A 21,164-nucleotide genomic window follows, 5' to 3' on the forward strand; every position below is an offset into this window, starting at 1 on the left:
AACAAAAAATAATAAAAATACATTATCTGCTTTAACACCTATGTATTACAACAGAGTAAATGCTATTACATGCTATCATAAAGATACTGGATGATTTCTTTGAGACTTTTACTTTATTTGCATACCTTCTGTGTTGGCGTCCTATTAACATTGGCATTAAACGAGTTTCCACTAGCACTACTGGTTTTGTCCTCTGTCCTCAGGCCACTGCTGCTCCTTTTTCTCTTTTCCACGACTTTTGCTCTCGGTTCAGACTTGGAACGTCTTCGAGATTCCCTCACTGAAGTCACAGGAGTCTCCTGCACAATGAGAAAATGATGTTACAAATCACTTAGCCTATCAGCCTGCAAGAATTGGTATGCCGTGTTTGTTCTTTGCTTCAGTAATTCTTCCAGACACATATGGTTTCCCTTAATATACTTTCATCAAATAATGTTACACCATACCCCTTAACATAGAACCCCAAGATACCTCGTATTTCTTATTTTGAAAGAAACTTAAAATTCCAAGTATGCTTGGACAACTTAAGAACAGACCTCTGAAAAACCAAAACCTCACCTACACACGTTTTATCACTGATAGTTAAGTGTTCGGTCACTAGTAAGTATCTGGTACTACACTTGTAGCCTGACTATCATAATTTGGTTGAGATGGTTGCCACTAGATATCTTCTGAAATGTGTGCAGCTTGTTATTTGGGTAATGCAAAAAAAGAGAGAGAGAGAGAGAGAGAAGAAGAAGAAAGAAAGAAAGGGTAGCTCACTAGCAGTAGGAGGTAAATACACCCATTGTGCTTCAGCCAGCTCTTCTGAACTCTTCCGCTGTGAAACTCATGATCACACTTCATAGCTACACAGAAACTAAAAAATAACTTCAATTTCAGGATATTTTAGTCCAACTCTAGTGCACAAGTATCCTTGGGAATTTATAAAACTGACTGAAGATTTCTGTATGCTGGTAAGTATAAAACATTTCTACCAGTTAACAGAGCAATTCAATGTTTTGTTTGCTAAAATTATATTTAATAATAACTGTAGAATTCAAATAACAATATTACAAAAAGAAGTTGCTACTAGCAACAATATGACAGGTGACTTAGCGGTTACAAGACTAGAACACTATGTTCTAAGATACAGCCAGAACTGTTAAAATGCTTTAAATGTTTCATACTTAAACACACTGCTTGACAACCCTCAGAATCTTCATTGTCAATTTCTTCAAGTGTTTTGAGAAGTGTTTCACACTACTATAGGAAACTGATGTCTGGAAAGTAGCTTCAAATGCTTTAAGTGTGAAAAAAGTAGAAGAGTGATAGTCAGCGAAATCCCTTTGTTAGATTTTGTATTCACATACACTGGATTTGCCAACTCACAAAGCAAACAGTCAGTCATCTTTCAACTAACCTGTACCTCACGCTGTGCAACAGATCAAACTACATACTCACAAAAGCACTCAATGTATATAACCTACCACTTCCACCAACCTATAACAAAATGCACTTTTAACTGCACGGATAACAAAGACAACACTGTACAACAGTTTAAAAATTGTAGTATATTGTTTTCACATTCACAGTGCTGCTACATCAATTTTATTTTCACAGGGGCATGAGCCACAACAGATGCCTCTCTTTAATTCTGAAATAGCACGAGTCGGTGACTGAACACAAACTGACAGCCTGATAACCCCTTATTAGTCAGTTTGTGCAGTTACAACTGAAGTATCTGAAGCAACGGCAAACTCAAAATCATGAAATTATAGAGTGATGCCGCTTTTAAAAACACACGATCCAACTGCACTTAAGTCACCGTGATTCATGATGGTCCAGTAGACATTAAAAATGGCAGGACATGGTTCTTAATTAAGTGTGTGATCACCTTGGATGGCAATGCATCCTCTACAAAATGCTTCCACGCTGGCAACAAGGATGGTAAGGAGTTCCTGCGGTAGGGCATTCCATTCCAGCGATAGGCAGTTCGATGATCACGGCCACGTGGATGTGCTGCAATACATCTCCCCAACAAAGCCTACACGTGCTTGAAGGGATTTAATTAGGGGGAATAAACAACCCAGCCCATTCGCAAAATTTATTCCTGTTCCGAGAGCTTCTCCACCTCCACTGTTCGATGCGTCTGTGGACTGTCATCCGTAAAAGTAAAGTCAGGGCTGAATGCACCCCTAAAAAGACACATGTGGGGAACTGGTACAGTTTCACAATAATTCTGACCAGTGAATGTACCACGTACAGACATTTGGAGCTCAGTACACCAATGCAAGATTATTCCTCCCCATACAATTACACCTGTACCACGAAAACAATCACGTTTGACAATGCTCGATGTAATCTCGTACGGCGAGAAGTGGGAACACACAGTCCACCAAGGAATGTCCGGCGGACCATCACAAAGCTTGGTGACTTCAGTGTAATTATTGATTTGGAATTAAAATGATATTTCTGTTTGTCTCACTACGTATTTTTTTAATTACTTTCTGTACTATATTGAAGCAGTTCTATCTATCTAAGGTACAAGTGTCATTGAGCTATGTTATTTGGCAGTGACACATCATGGTCAAGTTACTTTGGTCCTTAAGTTTTGCACACCAATGTACATACATATTATTTCATAAAGTTCAGTAATGTATACACAAATTTATTTTATCATGTTTAATGCCAGTTTGCAGAATATGTTGACACTAATGCTGTTAATCTCCACTGTTTGTTAATTCTTTAGTTCCACCAGTGTGTGCTGTCTGTTTTTATAGACCATTCCTCCGAAAAATATATGGTCCTGTGACAGATTCACAAACGGGAATGGGGAACTTGAAAAACCAAGCAAAAAGCACAGCCTGACATTATAAAAAGAATAAGAAGAAGAAGGATGACCTGGGCTGGAAATGTAGCAAGGACGAATGAAGGGAGGATACCCCACGGTGTGTTTCTGGGAGCTGTAGCTGGAAGGAGGTACAGGGGACGACCGTGGACAAGATGGAAGGACAATATTGACAAGGACACTGAGGACGTGGGACTAGGGGTGGACAAGTGGTCGCAGGAGGCTCGCAACTGGAAACAATGGAGGAGGAGTGTGGAGCAGGCATATGGTCACTAAGACCCAGGCCACAGATAAGTCAAAGTCAAAAAAATTCCTATAAAGCAGCCACACAGGAAGAAGTCTACAGATGTTAAATTGTGAGAACGTGATCACCATACTTAGTTTGATTGCCAAAATATTTGCTTCAGAGATGAACTGTTTCATTATATGTGTGATGATTAGCACCACCCTGCAACTCACAATGTACATCTGTCTCAAGAAGGAACATCAACTGTGTAATGTCATCTCGGTCTACAACACAGTTTACTGCCTTCGTAGAGAAAATACGGCACCAGTAATTGATGACACAATATGGCACACCACACTCCAATTTTCTGACAGTGCAGCATGTTATCGTGAAAGGCATGTTGAGCTTGTCAAATACTTGTGTCCTGGCTATTCTCATATGTACTAAGGTGAAACCATATCTCCTCAGTGAAGAAACCCGGTCCAGTTCTGTAATTCCAAGGATGTCGACAAAGGACCAAAACCACGTACAGTACACTAAGAAGGTGAATGCAGCATCACACCCCTTGCCACAGCCAATGTAGTGTCAGCCAAAATGGTCAGTCTCCCAGTAGGAAACGGGTGATTAATTTCATTACTCTCAAATTTTGCAACACTGCAGTATCTGGATATTTCCCGTGACAAAATACTGTTCCTTCACAAAATCTCATCACTTTTGGAAAAAACAGTAAGTTTACCAAGCAATTAACTGTGCAAATCCATGTGCTACAATGGTATCTTCTAATACTTCTTGTGCTATCTTGCAATGGGTAAGCAAATTATTGCAATAAAAATCCTATTTAGAGACACATTTATTTTCACGTGCATGGCTTTTTGATTGCACAACGGAAGTGCAATAAATATTTTCTGTTCTACCTCACTTTGGGCACACAGTACGGAACACATCACAACATTATTACTCCAATGAGACAAACCCAAAGTATGCTGTCAACAGGTTCCACCTACCAATGAGAGGAAGAGAGGGGTGGGGGATGGGGGGGAACTAGGATTGAGGTAGGCAGATTAAACCCTTGCTATCACTGCCATTACGGAGCACAGACCATCACTGGGTAACAAAAGAATAGGAACTTGGTTGTGCCCTTTTGAAATGAGCCACCCCAACATACATACATGTGACTTTCCTGGATCCCAGTACCAATTGCCGAGCGCCTATCTGGCAGCTTCCGGGGGAAGCAAAAATTTGATTTTCAATATTTAATGTAATTATTGACTGACTTTAAAAATGAAATGCTGTCAAAATCTACTCATTAAAAGGTATAATCATACATTAAAAGTTTAACGCAATAAGACAAGTATCACAATTGCAGACTGTGTGTGTGTGTGTGTGTGTGTGTGTGTGTGTGTGTGTGTGTGTGTGAGTGAGTGAGTGAGTGAGCGCGAGCGGACTCGCATCTTGAGATAGTGTATCACATGGCACTCAAACATGTGGGACTTCATTCTTCTAGTATTTGAATACGAGAGCACTTACTGACTTCCGGCATTCTTTACACATAATTTCACACCTTCACAAAACTTTTTCTTGCTGAGAACCCCAACAAAATGATGAAAGGAAAAAAAATTTTAACACTTACTAAATTTTTACTGTTCGTGCAGCAAAACTTCAGCATCGTACATGATGTTTTAATTTACTACTTCTTTACTAACAACACTATTTGCAACACAGTTTACGGACATTATCAACATACACCACTGAATGTACCTGCAAAGTTATATCACTGCATGAGAGACAGTTCAGGAGATATGACATCATAAACTGAAACGCAAATTACCCACGCTATATTCACCCAGTATTTCACAATGAGAGCACTTAGTGATTTCTAACAAACTTTCAGCATAATTTCAAACCTTTTCTAAGCTTCTCCTTGCTTACATCTGTAACGTTAAATACTTAACACATTAACTCATGTGCAAAGTAATCTGTTTTATGCTCGGAAGGAGTTTCAGTCTTCAAAGATCCTGGAGTTTACTTGTGTGGTAACTAGTTGTGTTTAAAATCAATAATTAATATACACTACTGGCCATTAAAATTGCTACACCACGAAGATGACATGCTACAGACGCGAAATTTAGCCGACAGGAAATAGATGCTGTGATATGCAAATGATTAGCTTTTCAGAGCATTCACACAAGGTTGGCGTCGGTGGCGACACCTACAACGTGCTGACATGAGGAAAGTTTCCAACTGATTTCTCATACACAAACAGCAGTTGACCTGGCGTTGCCTGGTGAAACTTTGTTGTGATGCCTCGTGTAAGGAGGAGAAATGCATACCATCACATTTCTGACTTTCGTAAAGGTCGAATTGAAGCCTATCGTAATTGTGGTTTATCATATCGCGACATTGCTGCTCGCATTCGTCGAGATCCAACAATGACAGTTAGCAGAATATGGAATCGGTGCGTTCAGGAGCATAATACGGAATGCCGTGCTGGATCCCAATGGCCTCGTATCACTAGCAGTCAAGATGACAGGCATCTTATCCACATGGCTGTAACGGATCGTGCAGCCACATCTCGATCACTGAGTCAACAGATGGGAACGTTTGCAAGACAACAACCATCTGCACAAACAGTTCGACGATGTTTGCAGCAGCATGGACTATCAGCTCGGAGACCATGGCTGCGGTTACCCTTGATGCTGCATCACAGACAGGAGCGCCTGTGATGTTGTACTCGACAACGAACCTGGGTGCATAAATGGCATAACGTCATTTTTTCGGATGAATCCAGGTTCTATTTACAGCATCATGATGGTCGCATCCGTGTTTGGCACATTGTGGCGAACGCACATTGGAAGCATGTATTTGTCATCGCCATACTGGTGTTATCACCCAGCGTGATGGTATGGGGTGCCATTGGTTACACGTCTCGGTCACCTCTTGTTCGCATTGACGGCACTTTGAACAGTGGATGTTACATTTCAGATGTATTATGACCAGTGGCTCTACCCTTCATTCGATCCCTGCCAAACCCTACATTTCAGCAGGATAATGCACAACCGCATGTTGCAGGTCCTGTAAGGGCCTTTATGGATAAAGAAAATGTTCGACTGCTGCCCTGGCCAGCACATTCTCCAGATCTCTCACCAATTGAAAACGTCTGGTCAATGGTGGCCGAGCAACTGGCTCGTCACAATACGCCAGTCACTACTCTTGATGAACTGTGGTATTGTGTTGAAGCTGCATGGGCAGCTGTACCTGTACACGCCATCCAAGCTCTTTTTGACTCAATGCCCAGGCGTATCAAGGCCGTTATTACGGCCAGAGGTCGTTCTTCTAGGTACTGATTTCTCAGGATCTACGCACCCAAACTGCGTGAAAATGTAATCACATGTCAGTTCTAGTATAATATATTTGTCCAATGAATACCTGTTTATCATCTGCATTTCTTCTTGGTGTAGCAATTTTAATGGCCAGTAGTGTACTATTTTACTGCATGATATTGTGCTGTGCGGTAAGGGTAGGTCATTAAAGTTGACATTACCTTCAGTTTGCAATTTAAAAGAAATATTTCAGTAAATAGTGGCTCACAATGGAAGCTAAATTTAGAGGTTTTCTTAAATCAGTATTAAGCCACATTAAAGGCATGGGTGGAAAACATCAGACAAAATGTGCCAGAGACTTGTGGTACGTAAGTGGGTGTGGGACGATAAAAGTTAACTACGTATAAATGCTACTTCCTGTTTCATGACAAATGGCATGTTCTCAAAATGGGAGTAACATTACATATTACTTAGCTCGCTCTTGGTGTCTACCGCTAGGTATCCACAAAAAAGGAAATAATTCTTTTGTTGACCCTTTTCAAATAAAGTAAAAAACAATGTTGATGTTAGTAAAGAGAAAACATGTGCTCTCACCTCTAAATGTACAAGTCCAAAAGTGATTATTATAACATGCATCTTTTTTTTTTTTTTTTTTTACAGAGTGCATTCCATAAGTAAAACGACCAATTTTTTTCTGACGCAACAGAACACCACAGCGTGTTGTAACCGGCTGGGCTAAGTGGAAGGGGGGTGTTAGCTTCAAAACGCTCTTTGTCTCATTCCGCTGCGAGCTGCCGGAGAGTCTGGATGTGCGTTTCCGTCAACCCCGTTTTGAGTTTATGTAACACGGCACAATGGATCATTCTGTAGAGCAATGGAACGCTATCAAATTTTGCATTAAACTTGGGAAGTCCGCCACCGAAACATTTCCATTACTTCAGCATGACTTTGGGACTGACTGCTTGTCCAAATCACAAGTTTTCCGATGGTGCAAGTTGTTCATGGAGGGCCGAGAGGAGATCACCGCCGAACCTCGCAGTGGACAGCCATCAACCGCACGAGTCGACGAAAATACGAAGCGTGTGTGTGATTGTTTGAACTCTGACAGACGGCTGAGCCTTCAATTGACAGCACAAACTCCAAACATGTCAGAAACAACCATTTTCCGCAATGTGACCAAACATGAGAAAGGTGTGTGCCAAACTCATCCAAAAAGTGTTGACCGACGAACACAAGCACATGCAAGTGCTTTGGTGCTGAGAAATGTTGGACGTGTGAAAATGATCCTCATTTCTTAAACTCAGTTAACATTGGTGACGAGTCGTGGATTTTTGAGTACGACCCTGAGACAAAAAGGCAGAGTTCAGAGTGGCACACCCCATCGTCACCCTGTCCCAAGAAGGCTCGCACAAGCAAGTCCAGGATCAAAACCATGCTCATTGTCTTCTTTGACGTCACAGGCATTTTCCACCACGAAATTGTACCTACAGGGACTACAGTGAAATCAGCTTTCTACTTGGAAGTGCTCAAAAGACTGAAAAGGAGGGTCTCGTACTGCCGAAATGACATCAAGGACATGTGGAAAGTTCATCACAACAACGCGCCGAGTCACAGCGCCTTCACTGTCAACGACTTCCTGGCCTGGTTCCCCAGCCTCCCTACAGTCCTGACCTGGCTTGCGCTGACTTTTTTTTGTTTCAATGGTTAAAAGGAGTCATGAAAGGAAAACATTGAGACACGATTGAAAGCATCCAGGCGCATGTTACATCAGCTCTACAGGACAATCCGGAAAAGGCATTCCAGGATGCCTTCCAGGCATGGAAACACCACCTCCAAAAGTGTATCGACAAAGAGGATGCTATTTTGAAAATTTTTGATTATTTGTATGAATGTTGATGATGATGATGATGATGATGATGATGATGATGATGATGATGTCCCATATTCCTGGACAGAGCGTAGGGGAACGATACGGGAGATCCGCACCGCCGTACTAGGCAAGGTCCTAGTGGAGGTGATTTGCCATTGCCTTCCTCCGACATTTTGTATGAATAATGAATATATCAATAAATGATTTTTTATGAATTTGGTCATATTATGGAATGCACTGTGTATGTGACTGCAATACGACTCACAACATATAGTGACTTTCCTGCCTTAATCTATGTCCTGCACAAGGAATGGTATTATGCACAGTATGTAAGATAAGGGAATGTTTTTAGCTCTATTTGTGTACCTTCTGTGCTGACTTCCTACTATCATCAGCAATGACTGATTTTGTACTAGGGCTCTTAACTTTGCCCTCCGTCCTAAGGCGACTGCTGCTCCTCTTTCGCTTCCCCAGGCCTTCCGGTCTCGGTACAGACATGGAACGTCTTCGAGATTCCCTTGGCGAAGTCACAGGAGGTTCCTGTGCAGTGAAAATGTTATCTCAAAAATCAAGTGTTATACTAGCCTGTCTGTATGTGCTATTACATTGTGTGTGCTATTTACTACTGTAGTTTTTGCAAACAAACAGGCTTAACTATATTTTCCCTAACTTATACTAAAAAAGTCTTACCAGCTCCAGCTTGGCATTTGACTCTACTCTGTAGCAGCATTTGTCATTTCACAATTAACTGCTACGAAATAGCATTCATTTGCTAGCTGTTATCTAATAAGTAAACAATCCTGTGGTATTAAAACACTAGTGTTCATGTTGACTTGTACATGTGCAATGCAAATATTAATATATACACTTACCCTTTCTCAAGATTTGGAACAATATGTAACTCTCAATTTGTACAGGGCTTAGACAAAACAATTATGTGGTTGTGGTCTCCAGTCCAAAGATTGGTTTGATGCAGCTCTCCATGCTGGTCTATCCTGTGCAAGCCTCTTTACCAGCATAACTACTGAAACCTACATCCATTCAAACCTGCTTATTATACTCAAGCCTTGATCTATCTCTACAATTTCTACCCTCACAAACTTACTTCCATTACATAATTGACAATACCTTGATGCACCATCCATCAAATAGGGTGTGGAGCCACTTTTGGCCGTCAGGAAGACAATACACACAATCCCAGAACAGTTTTCACGATGGCATTTTAAGATTTTTCACAAATTAACTGCTCCAAGTTCACAAAGGGATTATCCTTCTTTATCACCACCACCACCACCACCACCAATCTTTTGACTGGTTGGCAGTTCTCCACCTGGTTCTATCAGAAGCTCATTTCTGTATAATTAGAAATGCCTACATCAAGTACATCTTGTTTTAAAAATGCCAATTGTGGTCTTCCTCAACCTATCTCTCCTTGGAAACCTGTTTCAAACTGGCAAGGAACTGACTATGTCATGTTATGTGACCACTCCACCAGTGTCGTCTTCATTCTATTGTTCCCTAAATGATCTTTCTATCCCAATTCTTTTTAGGACTTACTTGTTTGTGGTGTCATCTGTTCATTTTATCTTCAACAGGTGTCTTCAGCAACCACACTTCAAATGTTTAAAGACAATTACTTTCATTTTTTCCTTATGTCCACGTTTCGCAGCCATACAGTGCTACACTCCAAATGCAGCTGCAAAGCACTATTTTTCTTGCTTCAGTATTTACATTGTCTGAACAAAGCATTTTTCTCTTATTTAAGAATATTACTTTTGCTTCTCTAATTCTCTGATTTGTATCATCTTCGTTTCTTCTCTCTTCGGTTCTCTTACTTCCCAGGTATGTGTACAGTTTTATTTTCTTTTATTTTATTCCCTCTGATTTTGATGTTACACGAGAACAAAATTAAAGTATCTCGGTTTTACAGTCTTTAGAGATGGTCAATTTACAGACGGGATTGACGCAAGGACGCAGGCAGCCTGGATGAGGTGCCGAATGACAACAGGAGTCATATTCAATCATCAGATGAAGGTTTGTCTGAAGTCGGAGATCTACCAGATTGTCATCCACCCCATCATTCTCTACAGCACTGAATGTTTGTCAGCAATGGAAAAGGCAGAACAGCAAATGGGGGCCATGGAGATGAAGATGCTTAGATAGGTGGTATCACTCAACTGGATCATGTTTTGAATGATTCTATCAGGAAACACTTTGAGGTCACACCAATTCAGTAGAAAATGCAAGAAAGTCATCTGCGATGGTTTGGACACTTGCTGTGCAATGCATCAAACAAAGGCAGTCATGGAAAAAAAGATCCAATGGGCGACCAAGACGGCAATGGGCCAACACACTGCACAATGACCTGACGGCTGTAAATCCTCACCCAGACATGGCCCACAATCAAACGAAATCGAGACAGCATTCCACTCGGCGGATCCTGCCATCAGGCGACTCACTTATTGCAAGTTCAATATGGATGTTGATCCAGAGGCAGCAACGTTAACCACTAGACCACGAGCTGTGGACTGCTTGTGGTCAGAAAAGATAAACATTTTTACATCATACTGGGCTTTGGTACATTTAAAATTAACAAATATATTGTCTAAGCACACTTGTTCCCTAGTAAGTTTATAGCCAACACACTGTAGATTGAACTGTGGTTGTAGGTTTTTCAAATCATTAACACTGTGCTTGTCAGTTGACATGTCAAAATCGGAATTAAGATAAACAGCTATTATAATGTCCTAGTTGGTAAATCTTTTCTCAGTGAGTGCAAATAAAAGGGTGTTCAATTTTTCTAAGAACACACTGTTAATACCATTGGGAGACCTGTATAATGATACTACTATTAGCCTCTTACTACTTATGACTACCAGTGGCTTCAAAATTCAGTTCTTCGCATAAATAATTTAGATCTTAGTTACCAATGGTGCAACCGAATGATCTGCCAGCATAAATTGCTACACCACCCCTCTTGTGAACTCTTCTGCAGTAACTGTTCGATAAACTATAATTTTCGATCTTATAAACTGGAATTTCATCTTCAGTGACCCAATGTTCACCTAAGCACAATAAGTCAAATTTATTCTCTGATGAGAAGTCATTCAATACTAACTCCTTGTCGTTCAAACCTTGGATATTTAAAAAACCAATTTTCAGGTTTATATTCTGCTCTCCCTCCGTTTTTAGATTATACTTATTATTATTATTATTATTTCTTTACTTTCTCAGACGTTAAGTCTGGTTAAAAATGGAAAGTGACATGGACCTTGATCAAGCGTCACTTCCTTTTAACTGTACGGTATATGTTATATTGCATTTAGGAACTTTCGGGTAATTGAACATGTATCAATAATTACGGATTTCTGTAGCTGTATTGCATTGATGTACTGGTGGATATTGTGTGGTATGACTCCTGTAGTAGATAGTATAATTGGTATAATGTCAACTTTATCCTGATGCCACATCTCCTTGACTTCCTCAGCCAGTTGGATGTATTTTTCAATTTTTTCTCCCGTTTTCTTTTGTATATTTGTTGTATTGGGTATGGCTATTTCGATTAGTTGTGTTAATTTCTTCTTTTTATTGGTGAGTATGATGTCAGGTTTGTTATGTGGTGGTGTTTTATCTGTTATAATGGTTCTGTTCCAGTATAATTTGTATTCATCATTCTCTAGTACATTTTATGGTGCATACTTGTATGTGGGAACGTGTTGTTTTATAAGTTTATGTTGTAAGGCAAGCTGTTGATGTATTATTTTTGCTACATTGTCATGTCTTCTGGGGTATTCTGTATTTGCTAGTATTGTACATCCGCTTGTGATGTGATCTACTGTTTCTATTTGTTGTTTGCAAAGTCTGCATTTATCTTTTGTGGTATTAGGATCTTTAATAATATGCTTACTGTAAAATCTGGTGTTTATTGTTTGATCCTGTATTGCAATCATGAATCCTTCCGTCTCACTGTATATATTGCCTTTTCTTAGCCATGTGTTGGATGCGTCTTGATCGATGTGTGGCTGTGTTAGATGATACGGGTGCTTGCCATGTAGTGTTTTCTTTTTCCAATTTACTTTCTTCGTATCTGTTGAGGTTATGTGATCTAAAGGGTTGTAGAGGTGGTTATGAAATTGCAGTGGTGTAGCCGATGTATTTATATGAGTGATTGCTTTGTGTATTTTGCTAGTTTCTGCTCGTTCTAGAAAGAATTTTCTTAAATTGTCTACCTGTCCATAATGTAGGTTTTTTATGTTGATGAATCCCCTTCCTCCTTCCTCTCTGCTTAATGTGAATCTTTCTGTTGCTGAATGTATGTGATGTATTCTATATTTGTGGCATTGTGAAGTGTGGCATTGTGAAGTGTATTTAGTGCTTCTAGGTCTGTGTTACTCCATTTCACTACTCCAAATGAGTAGGACAATATTGGTATAGCATAAGTATTTATAGCTTTTTATTATTATTATTATTATTATTATTATTATTATTATTATTATTATTTTTCCTTCTGGTTTATCCACATTTTCACCCCCATCAAGCCATTTTAGTTTCCCTTGTTTTTTATTATTTTGCAAACATCTGTAAACATTCTGCTTAATGTTAGAGACCCCAGTCTATTTAAGTGCAGTCCATGCTTTCCTTGGCAGTTTACTTTTAGGAATTTATTTGGATCTATGAACACTGCTCCAAGTCTATCACACTGTTCTTTTATGGCACAATTTATTATGTAGATATACTTATCACTTACAGATCATCTTTTTATTACTGCACTGATTGTGAGCCGGGAACCTGGATAGACACTTCTAGCTAAATGAATCAAGCTTCTTGGTCATTGGTGATTTCTTCTTCATTGCTAATTTTTATCGAATTCTTTCCAACGTGTACTAGCACACCACTACAGTTACGCTCAGGTTCATTTTCTGCAGTTTGTTGTTTTGAGTTTTCCATATTTTTTAGATGGTTGTTTAGTTGTTGTATTCTAATTTATGATAATTCACTTGGCACATCTGATATATTAGACCTAAAGTTTTGATCATTAATACTGCTTATTCATGAGCGCGAGTTTTCATGGTATTGTTTTGTTTCCATTTTTCGTCTTTCATACACAATGGACTGTTTCTCTGATCCTAATCTATTATTTTCTTTACCTGGAGTCACTGTGTTGACATTTATTGGCTAACCGCTGATGTGTGCACACGGGTTAAAGCAATGTTATTCTGCTTTTGTTTCACAGCTTTCTGACACACCGAACTCTTTTCTCATAATAATTATCGTTTTCTTGTTTTAAAATTGAGATTTCACTTTTCAGCACCTTAAAATCATTTCAAAGTATTTTGATGGGATGTTTCGAAATGTAAACAGCCGAGACACGTCCATAAAAAATTATCACTGACGTATTTCAAGTTTATTTTGGTTTGCTGTTCATGCAACCACTAGTTACACTTAACATAGAGGATTCCTTTTATCACCTTATTTTTACATCTTTTTACATTCTTTACATAATGAACTGTTCAATTTTTCCATTTCTGATAAGAGCGGAACACTAACCGTTCGTATGGGCACCATCTTGTGCAACACAACTGGTTCTTTATTAACACGAAGTAATAAGTGCTGTCAGCAAATGATATCAAGTTGTTTCATATTTCCCTATGATGTTGGACACTATCCCTCACAAGTGAGTTCTAATCAAATTCCTGCAGAACTTCAGGAATTTTTGAGTCTTATAGTGACCAGCTGAGAACCAAACTTCTCACTGAAGGGGAAGTATGCATTACGATAGAAAATGTAAGCGAAATGTCGAAGGAAGTGGACAGCAAAATTAAAATATTATGGGCTGATCAGGCTTTCAAAAATATTTACATTATACATGAGAATACAACAAAAGAATTAGTTGTGCCATCCAGTCACTCAGAGGCTGATGCTGAACAGTAAAGACTGTTCTAAAAATTTAGGAAGTTTTTCAAACATTATTTGATGAGAAGTACCAGTCAAAAAGTGTACAGAAAAAAGTTATCCTTGAAAAATCAAATTCAAATTTCTGTGAAAAGGAACAAGGAGATTACAAGACCTATTTTGAATAGCATATCAATTAAATAAAATGCCTGTATGAAACAATTAACAAAGACCTTCTCAAAGTAATTAGCAGAATGCCAACCCGTGTTCCGGAGAAGGTGATAGGCCTTAAGTGGACTAAAGTGAAAACAGCATCAGACATTTTTGAAGGATATGAACATACTGAATACCTGCCAAACTGGAGAGGAAACTAAAGAATGCCGAAAGGATGATTTGAATAAAATGTTCATGTGTCATTGGATTAATGACGAGAGATGTGTTCTAAGAATAGAAACAATCATCAGTATTGTGGAACAACCTAGAGATGCCTTTATCTAACAGTCAACAAGGAGATGAAATATTGTGGTTTGATGACCATCCTTTAATTCAACAACTGTATTGATATCAATAAGAAGAAAATGTGCACTCCCACCTCCTAAATACATAAGTATACAAGTAGTTATGATATATTGCTATTTTCTTAAAATTATGAATGCTACACAAATAAGAAAGGTATTTACTTAAAATAGCTGGTAAAAAAACTGCTTTAATATCTATGCACTACAAAATGAAACACAGTTATGTGGTATCATAAAGAAACTGAATGATTTCTCTAGTGACATTTTTTTCCTTTATCTGTATACCTTTTGTGCTGAATTTCTATCATTAGAAGTGACTGAGTTTCTATTAGGGCTCTTGACTTTGTCAACTGTCCTCAGCTCACTGCTGCTACGTTTTCTCTTTTCCGAGCTATCCAGTCTTGGTTCAGACTTGGAACATCTTCGATATCCATTTGCTGAAGTCACAGAAGCTTCCTGCATAGTGATAATGTGAAGTCACAAATCAATTCATATACTAGCCTGTCAAAGGAGTTGGTATACTGTGTGTGCTCTTTGCTACTTTAGTCCTTCCATAACCAGAAAGTTCCTTACACTTCCCCGTAATGTCCTTTCACCAAATAAAGTTGCATAATCACAGAGGTATGGTAGGAGAGAAAAAGAAAAAGAAAGAAAGAAAGAATGAGAAAAACCAAGGAACAAGTTAGCATACATCCCATAACCTAGAAAATAAGTTCCAAAAAATGATGTTCAAAAAGTACTTGCACAACTTTTTCCTATTTAATACAACACCACAACAGTACAAAATTTACAATACAAGTTACCCTGCTTTTCAGTGCATTTGATCTATTATTGCCCAAGTTTAAAAGTTTTCCAATAACCTCGGAAAAAAAGTTTTTAGATGAATATCAAGCTATGTACACCCACTTCTTTCACAACTCCATAAGAGCTGAATTGGTGGCCTCTTTAAGCGTACTAAACAAATGGAAATCTGACAGGGCAAGATAAGGACTCTATGCAAGTTGTTCCAATACTTCTAAATGCATATCCTGCAGAGTATGAACACTGTGGGTGGCAATATATGAATGAACATTGACACGCAAAAACAAAACACTGTTTGACAATTCATCTCCATGTTAGTTCCAAATTGCAGGCTTCAACTCGTAGCTAAGCATATCACTGAAATGTTGACTTCTGTTGATCCCCTTTGAAAGTAATGTTCCAGAAATGGTGTGTGTGTGTGTGTGTGTGTGTGTGTGTGTGTGTGTGTGTGTGTGTGTGTGTGCGCGCGCCAAAATATCAAGAACATAATTTTTCCTGTAATGGAGTGACTCTCGAATTCATTTTAGGCTGGAAATCTGAGTTGTTTCCATGCCACACACTGGTGTTTGGTCAGGCTCTAGCATTTGCTCTCTGGTTCACAGTAATGAACCCACATTTAATCTCCAGTGATGGATAGTTACAAAAAATTTCACCTTCATTAACAGTCCAATAGCTATTGAGAAATTCTCATACGACTGCCCTTGTTTGCTTCATTGTATTACTTTGGGACCCATCATGCACAGACTTCACCAAAGTTTAGACTGTTATGGATGACGTCATATGCAGAATAATAGGTAATGTACACTTGGTTGGACACAAATGTCAGTTATTCTAAATAAGGCAAAAGTCTTTCCCAGTAACATATGTGAGTCAACGTTCTGTTCTTTCTCATCCTTTTTATTTGTTTGGGCAATTTTGAACCGAGCAGTCCACTGGTAAAAACTTTTCCATGGTAACACATTGGCACCATACAGTTTTAAAAGTCTTCTGTGGAATCCAGCTCCTGATGCACCTTCAGAGCACAAGAAATAGATCACAGAATGTTATTCTCCAATTTTGCAAACGGAGAGTGGCACTTCGCAAGAGCGCAAAGTGAATTTACATGACAACAGTGAAACTTACCAAAAGCAAAGAACAGTGCCACCTAGGAGCTGGTGAGTGCAGTACGTTATACTGGGAACCTAATGATGATTAGAACTAAAGTGAATATATTTACTTTCTTTTGCTCGTGTATCTACTGTCCCCAAAGAAATGAAATATGATGGTTCATTGGCATCTTTCAAAACAATAACTGATTGGTATTAACAAGGGAAAAAAATGTGTGTGCTCACCTCTACAGATATATATAAGTGTGCCAACAGTGAATACAATGCAGTGCAATTTTTTTAAGACATGAACGCCCTACAAATCAGAACATACTAAAAAAGTGAATTCCTTCCTTAAAATCTACATACTGAATAATGACTAGATTAATGAACAAACTATATCGTCTAAACCAAAAATTGTTAGCTCTTTTTCTATACCTTATGTGCTGAGTTTCTATTATCATCTGCAGGAGAACTCTTTTCCTTGTCCATTGTCTTTAGGCCACTGCTGCTCCTTGTTCTCTCTTCCAGTTCTTCTGGTCTCGTTTCAGACTTTGAACGATGTCTAGATTTATTTGCTGCAGTCACAGGAGCCTCCTATAGTAAGAATGTGACGTCACAAATCAATTTGCACATTAGCCTGCCCGGAAGAGTTTGTATTCCGTGTGTGCTTTTCATTTCTGTAGTAGTGTAGGACACAGAGGATCCTTTACACTCTCATTTAACATGCAGCCAACAAATAATGTTATATCATCACAGATGTACTGGCAGCAAAGAATAAATGCAGAGGTGTTTTAGTTCGAAAGGCAATGAGAATGTAAATCAATGTACTACACATGAGTTAAGAAAAATGTCACACTGCCCAGCCTGAAACAGAAGCTGCAAAACTACAATTCTAATGGAACTTGTTTTACAGCATTCTTTAACACCTGTGTGTGTGAGATATATATATCTAAAAACAAAGATGATGTGACTTACCAAACGAAAGCGCTGGCAGGTCGATAGACACACAAACAAACACAAACATACACACAAAATTCAAGCTTTCGCAACCAACAGTTGCTTCATCAGGAAAGAGGGAAGGAGAGGGAAAGACGAAAGGATGTGGGTTTTAAGGGAGAGGGTAAGGAGTCCTTCCAATTTCGGGAGTGGAAAGACTTACCTTACGGGGAAAAAGGACAGGTATACACTCGCACACACATCCAGATCCATCCACACATACACAAGACACAAGCAGACATTTGGCCTTTACAAATGTCTGCTTGTGTCTGTGTATGTGCGGATGGATATGGGTGTGTGTGCGAGTGTATACCTGTCCTTTTTCCCCCCTAAGGTAAGTCTTTCCGCTCCCGGGATTGGAATGACTCCTTACCCTCTCCCTTAAAACCCACATCCTTTCGCCTTTCCCTCTCCTTCCCTCTTTCCTGATGAGGCAACAGTTTCTTCCCCGTCTTACAGATCTATGCATTTGTTATCACAATGATAGTGACAAACTTTTAACTTTATATGCGTACTTCCTGCGTAGACTTCTTATGCAATACAAATCAGAACATATTCAAAAAGTGGACTTCCTTTCTTAACATCTACATGCTGAATAATGATTGGACTAATGAGCAAACTGCACTGTTTAAACCAAAAATTGTTAGCTCTATTTCTATACCTTCTGTGCTAAGTTTCTATTATCGTCAGCATTGACAGAGTCTGCAGAACTCTTTTCCTTGTCCACTGTCTTCAGGTCACTGCTGCTCCTTGTTCTCTTTTCCAGTTCTTCTGGTCTCGTTTCAGACTTGGAACGATGTCTAGATTTATTATTTGCTGAAGTCACAGGAGCCTCCTGCAGTAAGAATGTGATGTCACAAATCAATGCATACATTAGAGTGCCTGGAAGAGTTTGTATTCCATGTGTGCTTTTCATTTCTGTAGTAGTGCAGGACAGAGGATCTTTTACACTCTCATTTAACATACAGCCAATAAATAATGTTATATCATCACAGATGTAATGGCAGCAAAGAATAAATGCAGAGGTGTTGTAGTCCAAATGGCAATCAGAATGTAAATCAGTGTACTACACATAAGTTACAAAACGGACTTCAAAAAATGATGCTTTTATGTCATGCTGCCCAACCTGAAACAGAAACTGCAATTCTAATGGAATTTGTTTTATGGCATTCCTGTAACAAACGTACGTGCGTGTGTGTGTGTGTGTGTGTGTGTGTGTGTGTGTGTGAGAGAGAGAGAGAGAGAGAGAGAGAGAGAGAGAGAGAGAGAGAGAGAGAGAGGGGGGGAGGGGGGGTGATTCAATTAATAGAAACCTCTTCCCCGTCTTACAGATCTCTGCATTTGTTTTCACAATAATACTGAAAAACTTTTAGCATTGTATGCATACCTCCTGTGTAGACATTTCATGCAGTACAAATCACAACATATTCAAAAAGTGGAATTCCTTCCTTAAAATCTATGTACTGAATACTGACTGGAATAATGAACAAACTAAATTGTCTAAACGAAAAATTGTTAGCTCTATTTCTATACCTTCTGTGCTGAGTTTCTATTATCAGCAGCATTGACAGACTCTGCAGGAGAACTCTTTTTCTTGTCCGATGTCTTTAGGCCACTGCTCCTCCTTGTTCTCTTTTCCAGTTCTTCTGGTCTCGTTTCAGACTTGGAACGATGTCTAGATTTATTTGCTGCAGTCACAGGCGCCTCCTGTAGTGAGAATGTGACATCACAAATCAATGCGTACATTAGTCTGCCTGGAAGAGTTAGTATTCTGTGTGTGCTTTTCATTTCTGTAGTAGTGCAGGGCACAGAGGATCCTTTACACTCTCATTTAACATACAACCAACAAATAATGTTATATCATCACATATGTACTGGCAGCAAAGAATAAATGCAGAAGTGTTGTAGTCCAAAAGGCAATCAGAATGTAAATCAGTGTACTACACATAAGTTTAAAAAAATGGACTTCAAAAGTGATGTCAGGCTGCCCAGCCTGAATCACAGAGAGAGAGAGAGAGAGAGAGAGAGAGAGAGAGAGAGAGAGAGAGGGGGGGGGGGGGGGGGGGGGGGAGATCATTAAATGGACTCCTCTTCCCCGTCTTACAGATCTATGCATTTGTTATCACAATGATACTGAAAAACTTTTAGCTTTATATGCATACCTCCTGTGTAGACTTTTTACTGCTGTCAGCATTAACTTCTTCTGTATCATGACTCTTGGCTTGGTCCATGGTGCTCTGGTTGTTCCTCCTCTTTTTCTTTCTTTCCAGGTCTTCTGGTACTTGGTCAGCCTTGAAACGCTTTCCTCGTACGCTTACCGAAGTGGCAGGAGCCCGCTGCAACATGAGAATCGGGAGTCATAAACCACATCGTATGTCAGTGCTTCTGTGTATGCATGTGAGCCTCATTACCTCAAACATGGCAGTTTTAATGCGCAATATTTTCTCGGTCTTTGAACCTCACAGTGTTTCATTCAATACTTGAGCTTTCTCAGATACTCACCATTGTCTTCATCAGGAACAAACCGACACCCAGGCCAGTCATGTGTACTTTAAACATACACTGGTCCTGATAGTCAGGCAATTTCTGACAATAAAAATGTGAATAATTTCGGAAGATCTAGTTTTAAATCAAATATAATAGAGGTTAAACATTTTGTACGTGCTTTCCGCCACAGGAAACATTGAAACTGTAAAAGTATCAATGTTAACATCTAAGTGCATGCTGAAAGACACAAGCACTACCGAGGCATCTTTGCTGAAAGGCGCAAGTATTACTGAGGCATCAGTTTAATAAGTCACGGGTGCAAAATACTACACTAATTATCTACAGAAAACTGCAAGAACTGGCAGAAGATTAGTTTGTCTTCTGGGGAAATGTAGCAACATATGAGGGAGTACTGACCCTACAACTTATTCTTAGACCATAAGTAAAGGACAAATCAAAATTTATTGCACTTGTAAATTTACAAAAAATTGTTGACAATGATCAATAGAATACAATCTTTGACACTCTGAAGTTATCAGGGATAAAGAACAACAGTCAAAATGTTATTTAGCCTTGTATAGAAATCAGATTGCAGTCGAAGGACGTCAGAGAGAGTGTAACGTTGAGAAGAAACTGAGACAGGATTGTAGCCTAACTACAATGATACACATCTGTACATTATACTAGCACTAAAGGAAAGAAAGGAGAAAATCAGGAAAAAACATTAGCATTCAGGGACAAGAGAAAAAAACTGGAAGGTTTGCATATGACATTGTAATTTTGTCATAGAGTCAGTGATAGATTATAAGATCCATCAAATGGAAAGGTGAGTCTCTTGAAAAGAGGTTGTAAGATAAGTATAAGAAGAAAAACAAGGGCAGGGGAGTGTAAAGAGCAAATTAGATTGGAAAATCTAAGGAGTAACAAACAAGTTTTGCAGCTTGGGCCGAAAAGAACTGATGGGGAGTGAAGTAAAGAGGGCTCAGAATGCAGATTAATAACAGCAAGAAGAATTTTTCTAAATGAGAGAGATATTTTTACACCTAATAAAAAGCATCAAGGACTATTTTCATAAAGTATTTGTCTGGAGCGTAAACTTGTATGGAAGTAAATAATTCAGACAAGATGAGAATACA

The 21,164-nt window shown here is 39.0% G+C and overlaps 1 protein-coding gene across 1 annotated transcript in view; it reads right to left on the reverse strand.

Annotated features, from left to right (window-relative positions):
• Positions 1 to 21,164, reverse strand: part of LOC126210488 (uncharacterized) — a 347,809-nt gene that overhangs the window by 193,569 nt on the left and 133,076 nt on the right. The window contains exons 18-23 of the mRNA XM_049939722.1: positions 19,704 to 19,877; positions 19,075 to 19,248; positions 18,203 to 18,376; positions 16,981 to 17,139; positions 8,613 to 8,786; positions 126 to 299 (exon numbers count right to left, since the gene is read on the reverse strand). Coding sequence (XP_049795679.1) covers positions 126 to 299; positions 8,613 to 8,786; positions 16,981 to 17,139; positions 18,203 to 18,376; positions 19,075 to 19,248; positions 19,704 to 19,877 — 1,029 coding nt within the window. The remainder of the gene's footprint in view (positions 1 to 125; positions 300 to 8,612; positions 8,787 to 16,980; positions 17,140 to 18,202; positions 18,377 to 19,074; positions 19,249 to 19,703; positions 19,878 to 21,164) is intronic.

This window comes from Schistocerca nitens, chromosome 10, assembly GCF_023898315.1.
Source record: "Schistocerca nitens isolate TAMUIC-IGC-003100 chromosome 10, iqSchNite1.1, whole genome shotgun sequence".
Classification (NCBI taxonomy): domain Eukaryota; kingdom Metazoa; phylum Arthropoda; class Insecta; order Orthoptera; family Acrididae; genus Schistocerca; species Schistocerca nitens.